The sequence below is a fragment of the Acanthisitta chloris genome, unplaced genomic scaffold (genome assembly GCF_000695815.1).
Source record: "Acanthisitta chloris isolate BGI_N310 unplaced genomic scaffold, ASM69581v1 scaffold12727, whole genome shotgun sequence".
Classification (NCBI taxonomy): Eukaryota; Metazoa; Chordata; class Aves; order Passeriformes; family Acanthisittidae; genus Acanthisitta; species Acanthisitta chloris.
Window position 1 is genome coordinate 67,146 of NW_008682117.1, and position 9,684 is coordinate 76,829.

A 9,684-nucleotide genomic window follows, 5' to 3' on the forward strand; every position below is an offset into this window, starting at 1 on the left:
TTATATGTGTATGTCTGTGTTTCTTTGAGACAGTAAAGAATGGAGACCATTGCACATACAATAAAACCCTCTTCATTTAAGAGACAGTACTTTCAAAATACTATTACACAAGCATGAACAGAACATATGATTACTCTTGAAATCCAGTTATTTCAAAAGAATAGTGTGTTGATGATGATGATGCTCCTTTTTATTGGTTTTTGTCATGAATACCTAAAATGCTATTGAAGCATTTGCTAAGTGTGACTATTTGAGTGTCTAGCCACAGCCCTTGAATACTGTCATCACAAACATCACATACTTGAGTGAATACTCACAGCCTTTACACAGCTTGATAAATGTGGTATTTTGGCAAACAGTCTCCAACACCAAGCACATTTGTAAAACTGCAGATCACCGTTGGATCATTCATTAACAATTCACTGTTGGATCATTCATTGACAATTGAAGACAATGTTAAAAATTGCTCTAGCACTCAGGGGACAGAATGAAGTAACAATTCAAAGATAACTTCAGTTTCAAAAAGCGTGCTGTCCAATGTTTAGACAATATGCAAGTGAATAGATGTGTAAGCAAGAGGTAAAGGCGTAGTACAAGATCATGCAAGGTGTACTGTTTTCAAATACAATGAATATACACAGACAAATGAAAGTTTGCTTTCTCTAATCTAATATACTAGCAATCTTGGGTTAAAAATATTCATTTTGCTGCTTGAGTAGGGAAATTTAACAATACCAACCAAGCTTGGCATGACCAAAGCAGAACACGCAGCCATCTGCCCCATTGACCACAGATTGGATCACTTCAGCCACAGTCCCAGCACATACTTCAGCCTGCCACGGGTATTTAAAAAAGAGAAAAAGAAGAAAAGAAAAGAAAAAAAAATAGAAAGAAAAAAGAAAGAAAAGAAAAGCATTAACAATAATAAGGAAAATCAGTATTTTCACTGGAAAATGGTTATAACATCATCAGTGCTCCAGGTAGCATGTTGAAGTATCAAAAAGTCTAATCCTGCTTGTCTCATTCATGTGACCTGTGCTGTTGATGGGAATGACATGACTTGTGTAAACACATGAACTAGGACTTTAATTCTGTGTCAAGTAAGTTTCATTTGCTGAAGCATCAACATCCTTTGTGGGGTTAAAAAATACACATATTGTAAGGGGACATAGTTGGCTTGTTAGAACTGCCTATTTAGGGGATTTTAAAATACAGTTTTGATTAAAAACAATCAAACACTGAGGAATTTTTACAGGCTCTATTAATTGCCCAATTATGGACTGAGTTCAATTCCACCAGCATGTGGGTAAGGAATGTAAGGGGAACAAACAGCCTCTCTCGTATTAGCTAGGTGACTACATTATTCTGAGTCTTCTCAACTTTTTGTAGTAGTAGGTCCCATTCTGAAGACTGTAGCAACATTTTAAGAAGTACAACACTGAAATTTGCCCTAGACATTCTTAGATTTAAGGTTCCAGCAGGCTGAATGGTCTACAGTACTTCTGCAGCAACTGCCTATCAACAGTGGCTGAAACTCAATCAGAATTCACAGTTTAGGCCTTAATGCACTTTGTATTTGATAATAAATCATGCAAATTCACCTAGTTCATGGCTATTTCTAGACTATAATAGTAAATAAAATGGGCCAAGAAATGGACTGTTCACAGGCCAGCCCCTTGAACCACAACCAGGCATTAGTCAGGGAGGTGCTAGCTGCCTGGACCACAACTAGGTGAGATATTGACCTAATGAAATGATCATATGACAGTACTTGGCCCTGTGTCCTAGCTCTGTTTAGTTTATGAGTATGGAAACAGCCTTATTATCATTATACTATGCAATGTTGCTTTATTCTTCAACTGTTCTCATGACATTTGGACAACATAGTGCATAAAACCAAAGAAGTCTAATAAAAATGAGAAATCTGAATATATACAGACGAATGAAAATTGTGGACCAAAACCACCATCTTGTTGTTGTAAACCACACAATGGAACACTGTAAAAACAATCCTTAACCTCTCAATGAATAGAAGATGGCATTAGAGACCTGAGGTTTTGATCACGTCTCTGTATGCACCCAAGAATAATATTTTATAAAATACAATAACTTGCTGATATTGAGGATTTTCCTACTAGGCACCATTTAGCACATTTATTGCACATATAATTTTAGAAGCAATTATTTACAGTAAAGAATAAAGAAAGCACACAATTATCGAGATAAAATTTAATAAACAAGTTTCGTTGTTGATGATGATGTCAAACCAAATTCAGCCCTGATCTAACTCCACTGAAAGTACTACTGTTGCACCAGAAATTAATTTGGCTCTGGTGCACACTACTGTTTAGACAACTAGTCTGATCATACATTGCCTACCTGTGATGCATCTTGGGGGAAAACTGCATCAAAAGCAAACATCTTGGGTGGAACCTGGTTGCCCCTTTTCTGGAAAGCATTCTGACCTCCACAGGCCAACGGGTCATACAGTGTGATTTGCTTCTTACGGGGGTCAACTTTTAAGAAAGAGCTGGACTCAGACGTGTCTCTGGCAAGCGTGGAAGAAATGCGCACCATAACTTTGACCTGTCAGCAAACACACAAAAAGATGAGCATATTTCATTAGTCTGTTGTTTGCTTTAGACTGGTATGTTGAATGAATTTTCCAATTGCCCTTGATCAAATCATACTTGATTGCTATAGCTAATGTCTCAGTGGAAGTCAGTGAACACACAGGAATTATTAGGCAGAATTTGTCCTAAAATACAAAGCTAATAAAGCCAGAACTCATCTCCACCTGCTTCAACAAGCAACTTGTGTATTTAGAGTCATGATGTGCATCCTGGTGCTTTAGTGTCAATGTTATTCAAGTACAATGATGAGGTATTATTACATCACCTTGTCTTACTCTCAATATAAATTGAAAATTAACTGTACCCCAGTGGCCCAATTAAGAAAGCCAAAAAGTAATCTAGACTGCTAATCTATCAGAACTGCTATGGTTTCCACAAAACAGTCTGATCAATAAAAGCACTTAAGAGACAGATCTGTAATTTACACCTTTACAATTCTAATCCAAACACAAAGATGAAGAGCTCAGTTCCAAGTGTCATCAGCAAAGAGTTGTGAAAAGAGTCCTGTTTTAATGGTCAGACTTCTAAATGATTGTCAAGGGAGTGGATGTAATAAGCGATAAAAGATTTGTTAAGACATGTTAGCTCTCAATTCATTAAATACCTACATAATAAGATGTTGTTCCTCAGACAAAAATAAATCTTCAGAGATTTAATGAGGTTATGCTACATCCTTAGCCCGGTTGGTAAGCAATTTAGATGTAAATAAAACTGATGGCCATCAGTCTGGCTTTGGTTCTCCCCATAAATTCACCACCTCCAGACACATGAGTTCCTGAACTTTACAGGGAAAACATCATCTCTCTGCCAGCTCTAGCCACACCTGCACACACTTTGTCCTAGAGCAGACCAACTTTCACACCAACTAGACAGAATTTTTATCTTAATGCTCCTTAGTCGTATGTCACTTGCATCAAACCCACCCACATTTGGCATGCAAGTGACCACAAAGGGTCACCTCAGCATATGATGGGAGTGCATCAGCTGTTGGAATGGCAGACACACTCTGGGAGGAGGCTGTAGCCCTAGAAGCTAGGCTGAAGTTCCTGTTGGTCTCTCTGAGGCTGCTGCTCTTTGTATGTAGATCTCATTTCGTGCTGGCCTAAACTCATCCCACATGCAAATAAATCAGATGCTTTGAGAGGTAAAATCTGGGCAAGTTCATTTATGACACAACTCCTTTGAAGACAACAGAATGAGACCAGAGATTAATTGTGATTATTCAGTATTTCTGTGATGCATTCTCTATATGTCAGAGAGTCAAATCAGTAATTTGACTCTATGCATTTTAACTCAGGAAAACGAGTTGTGATTAAATGGTGAAAGGGTCACAAATCTGCCCACACAATTTCAGTTTTACACAATTAGCTGAGAGAAAGAGGAAAAATACTGCTTGGGTGTGAATGGGTTCTCCTCAGCTGCTCATCTGAGCTGCTTATGAAACCTAACCTCTAACTGAAAAAAGCCACTTCTAAAGTCTTGCCAAAGGCATTCTTCTAAACCCAACCCTAAGCACAACTGACTTCTACTGAGGGCAAAAGCAGCCAACACCCCTAGTCAGTTCACATGAACTGGGAAGGTCTGAATGTTTATTCCGGCCCTAGGTCTCCTGGAAGCTCAGAAGGGAGGCACTAGTCAACTTAGCAGGGAAGGGAGAGAGTACAACTGTAAATCCTAGAGGAGCAAGAAAACAAAAGGCAGTATCAGTCTTGGGCTGTTTTCCTGCTTTCAACTTCCCACGCCTTTGGCTTTTTTCTACTGTGTCCCAGAACAGATACCAATATCAAGAGCATTAGACTGATCTGCTGGAAAACAAAATAAATGCTATTCTCCGGTTACTTTAAATAAAATACTTGCTCTGCTTTAGAAAACTCCTTCCCTTTGAGTTTATATGTATTTTTGGCTGCTATGAATCTATGTTCTTCAGGTACTTGATCCATGTGCGCAAAGGAGAGTTAACTGAATAGCGTGGGCTAAGTTTTTTGGGATTTCAGAGAATGGATAGTGCGTGAAATTTAACAACCCTTCATATACAGGCAGTCTAAAGAGTTCTTTCTGGCCTCAAACTGTATGGGCATTCAGTTTTAACTTCAGCTACACCCATTTTGTTCCGGCATAGTATCACTGGCTTGGGTCTGGATTTAAACCTGTTCATACAAAATCGGATTAACACCTGCCACTTCTTACTGAAGTAATACTGCAAATCCTCCTAACTTCCAACAGCTACAGCGATAGAAGCTTAGGCATCGGATTCCTCTTTCCAAATTTCCCTAGAAGACCAATTTAACTGAAATCCTAAAAGTTTACTAGCATCAGATAAACTGTATGAACCACTATTAAAAAATAAAAAAAACCACACCAAAAAACCAACCAAGAGCTCATCTCACAGGTCCCAGGAGTTGTCTAACAGCATACATTTTCTGACCATTTGGCTCCTCAATTCTGGTGAATATACACATTTCTCAAGAAAAATACTGCTATTGCCACAAACCTTTGTATTTCCTGTGCATTGGGGATTTTTGTTTTGGGACCTAATGGTTCATAGGATCATAGAATGACATAGGTTCAAAAAGACGCATAAGACCATTGAGTTCAACTGTTAACCTATGACTGCAAAACCCATCAGTAAACTATGTCCCTAAGTGTCACATCTACATAGAATCCTAGAATAATTTAGGTTGGAAAAGACCATGTTTATGTGTGTAAGGGCAGAGGAATATCATATTGATTACATGTGGGTATCCTCATAGATGGACCACTTCTTACTCCAAAGCTAGTTTGATTGCAGCCACCATGAAGGTGTGCACCTTGGCATAGCCTATCAGGGATAATTTTGCTCACCTCCATTTAGAACAGTCTGCAGGAGCCATCTACTCTGAGTCAGTTGTTTGACCCCTTTGTAGGCAATAGAGAGAAACAGGCATTTCTAACACTTAATTCATGTATTCTGTTTTATAACAGATAGGATGAGTTGTACTCCACAAATGCATCTTGCTTTCTCTATAGCAAATGTCTACCTGAGATGTAGGTGCCTACATTGAAGGCTACCTAGAGTTATTCTTTTTGCTGTAACCATAATAAAAGTGCTCTTCCTGAGCAGCATAGTCCCTGGCCCAAATTCAGTAGTGTGCACACACACAAATCTGTGTGACAGTCCCCAGCGAAAATCATGTCCCAGTAAAAATAAAGATAGGCACATGAGTGTGGTGGACACTGAACACACACAGTAATGTGTTACTGTATAAGTGTTACTGTGTAAGAAGTAACAATAGAACTCATCTGGTAATTCGTAGACATTAGAGTATTCTTCCAGGCCAGCTTCATACCAGTGCAATTCTTTCAAATTGCTCCTGATTTACTTTACATTAATTGAGAGGACAACTAGATCCTATCTGTGCAAAATATATGTCCTCTATATGACATGGGAGCTGTAACTATAACAGAAATGCAATAGGCATGCAAGATACACGCAAACCTTAGTCCTGAGAAACACATATAGGGATTCAGAACAGCATATGTACCTGTGGCACAATAAACTAGGTAGACCAAACCAGATTTGAAGACATCTGAGCCAGATACATCTTCTGAAAAGACAGGCAGGCTTGTGGTCTGGGAATCAGGCTGGGATTGGGCAGCTAGGATCCCTCTTGATGGCTGTGCCTCAGATGCAGTAGAATTGTGAGCTAGTGGTGCAATGTTTCACACTGCTCACCTGTACAACAGGCAGAGTTGCAGCCTACTTTACTGCAAGGCACACTGATGCATTCAGTCATTGTCTGGCCTCAAAGGACTGGCAGTAGCCATTAGGTAGATGCTCCATTATTAAACATTATGATGCTTGTAACCTAAACCCAAGGATTCATGCAAAGCATTTCCCAACAGTGGTTATGACAAGGGTAAATCAACTAAGTCACAGCAGTAGAAACCATGGGAGACCATGGCCTCCTGCACTGCTGTTTCACAGTCCTTCATGTAATTTATAGCTGGGGTTAGTGGGGGGAGACTCGGAGTCTGTGCTGGCCCCTGAAAACCCACACCAGAGGGGAGGCAGCATGAGGATGGGCAAATGTAACTCAGCCAGCTATGGGGACAGCACAGGAACTTAATAGACTTAAAAGACTTCAGCTCAATTTAAGGAACAGACAGGCTGAAGATCACAGTGCTGCTCTGGAGATGGCAGAAATACAGTATGGTTAATTTGAAACTAACTGAAGAGTGAAGTTTAAGAACCCTAATACTTTATGCTTGTAATTTATATTTAAATAAACTGTAAATTGAACTTCTCCTTAAAAGAGAAGAAAGCAGGTTTTCTGCTTCACTTCCTACATGTCATTACTCCTTTAGTCCAATGCTACAGTTTCCCACTAATCTCTTGTAATTGAAGCGTCCAAGAGATACCACTTGCGATTAATGGGACCACTCAGTCTGCCAGAAATTCTTGTTTGAATTCCAGTGACCAGGTCTCAGCACCACCCAGACTGAGACGTACCTCTCACTGTTTCTATGGGGAAACATGAAAGCAATCTCTTGAGACATGAGCTCTTGGTAAAACAAACAACTTGGGCCTAATTTTGATCTAATTTCACACCCATGCAAATCTAGCTGAACTCAGCAAGAATTGCCCTATCTTAAGAGCAGAGAGAGAGAATAAAAGAAAAGGTCACTTGTTCTGCATCATTACCATGCCTTTTTGAGGATATAACTTCACCTCTTAGTTCTGCTCATGCTGGCAGCATTTTTAGTGTGCTCTCTCCTGTGAGTTTACAGGAATTTGTTGGACGACTATTTAATCCAACATCAACCTCATTTACTTTTCTGGATTTCAGTTCCTGCCTTCAAAGATATGCTTTGCTCTTGCATGAGTTCTACAGTCATTGAATTCCCCAGTAACACTCCTGATGTGCAATGCCATGAATAAAAGCAGAATCAGAGCTGTGCTGATTAGGTTTCCTCAACAGGGTTTTTAGTATATTTTTGTCTATGCATTTATTTTATACATATACATGTATATTTCAATCACATACACCAATTTTTTAAGCACATACATTTTCTGAAAATATATAAAAATTACTATTTTTCCATAAATTTATCTCTAAATGGTAATAATTGGCACTGAAGTCTTCTTTAATAGGTACCATTCAGTAGCATCAATGGAAGATCTACAGGAATTGCTGTAATATCACTGTTACTATAGTGTAAAAATAAGCATAGACCTTTTAATCAAATCTGTGACAATTTCAGTTGCATGAAATTGTTCTTTTTAGCATGAAAATGTTCTTTTTTCATCTAATGCATCCCTGTATACACATCCACTATTTCTTGAAGAAGGAATTTGCTAATTGCAAGATTTTCCCCAGCTGAACTCAATTTGTGACCTACCATGGACCTTTTGTTATGTTCATACTCCATGGAGAAGGACAAAGGTTCAGCACACTCTGCAAAGTAGAAATGGTGCCATAGGGGAAAAAAGAAAGCATAGTCCAGCCACCGACACTGCCATGTCTCCAGTGCCCACAGGGGTCTGTCTGGAGGACCAGCAGCAAAATGAGCAGGGAAGGTGAGAGAGGTAAGCTGTGTCAAATCTCTATCACAGATAAATAACTACAAACAGAGACTGGAATGAGACAACATAAGCAATCAGAGATCGACACTGGGGATATTATCACTTCCTTCTACTCTTGCCTGTAAGATTTCGTTTGGGGTTCATTTATCTAATTACTGCAGGGACAAGGCTAGACAGCTGTTGCTTCAGGCACTGTGCTTGCCTTTATGAGCTGTTTTTCTCATCAATCATTTGAGCAGCTTCTTCTGGATGTGTGCTGGGTAGTGGTGGGAGGCAGGAGCTGCAGTGCAGTCACGGGCTAGACAGGCTAGCCGGGGCTATTGAGCTGTATCAGCACTCCATCAATGTAATGGCAATCACTGGCTGCAGGAACAGCCTTATTGGAGGTTAATGAAGAGTAGGTTTTGTAATTTCTCACTGTTACAGTTGTAAATAATGGTGGCAGGCATACATTTTTGCTGTAGCCAGCCACAAAGTACTACAGCACAAGAAAATCTATATCATCCCATACACTCATGCACATACATGTTTTTACACAATGGATATAATGCTTGAAGCCTTTCTACGGTGCCCAGAGAATATGGAAACCATCTGTTAACTATTTTAAAGGATTTTTCCTACAGATCATGAGACAATTAACTGATCCTGCTAATGTGAAATCTAGGAGGTCAAGATAAACAGACTGTCCCAGAATGTGACAAATAAGATTGTATGAGTGGACGTTGCTTTAATGGAAATCTGGTCACATCTGGGGAAAAAAACCCCAAACAAACTCGGGTAAATTATGCCAATGTAAACTGGTTAGGAGGTATGTGTTAACACACATTGTCCTATCTATTTTCACAAAGGTTGGCTTCAGTGCTTCACTTTGGCACAAATTAAAAAATACATAGGCCTGATCACTCTTGTTCTTGGTGGAAATGGCTGTTACTGCTACTGCTCCTTCAGAAAAGCAGTGAAAATAATTGAAAAAGCAATAGCATTAGGACTTGCAGGTCTCCTCTTTTTTATGACTGTCTCTCTGTTTCTGTCTCGTGTAATTGCTAAAACTTTACCGGCCCATCAACCCCATCCTGTAGAGCAGTTAAACTCATTTGCACTTGTAGCAGTAATGGGAAGTAGCAGCAGTGTACTGTACCCATACACCACTCATGTTATACAGAAAACTTGCACTTATCATGACTGTACCCTTTTTCAGTTGGGTGATGCAACTTCAACAATAAATTCAGCAAAGCCTGGTATGAAATATACTCAGGGCACAGCTCAGTGCTCTCCTGTCTTATTTATGCCAGAAGTAGCTGTGAGTTTTATCACTACGGTTTGGTACAGCTGAAAGACAATGCTGAGCACCAACACTGTCTGAAACCAGCACATACATCAGCTTAGCCATTCAGCTGTCAGATTATTACTTCAGCATTTACTAGAGCCTAAATTAACAGAGCACTGCAACTTTCTTCTGCGCTTAAAAAAGATAATAATAAACAAGAG

General features: G+C 39.4%; 1 protein-coding gene across 1 annotated transcript in view; it reads right to left on the reverse strand.

Annotated features, from left to right (window-relative positions):
* The window catches only part of KIF26B (kinesin family member 26B), a gene marked incomplete at its 5' end in the record, with an annotated part of 102,890 nt that overhangs the window by 59,974 nt on the left and 33,232 nt on the right, over positions 1 to 9,684 (reverse strand). The window contains 2 exons of the mRNA XM_009078381.1: positions 740 to 833; positions 2,380 to 2,586. Coding sequence (XP_009076629.1) covers positions 740 to 833; positions 2,380 to 2,586 — 301 coding nt within the window. The remainder of the gene's footprint in view (positions 1 to 739; positions 834 to 2,379; positions 2,587 to 9,684) is intronic.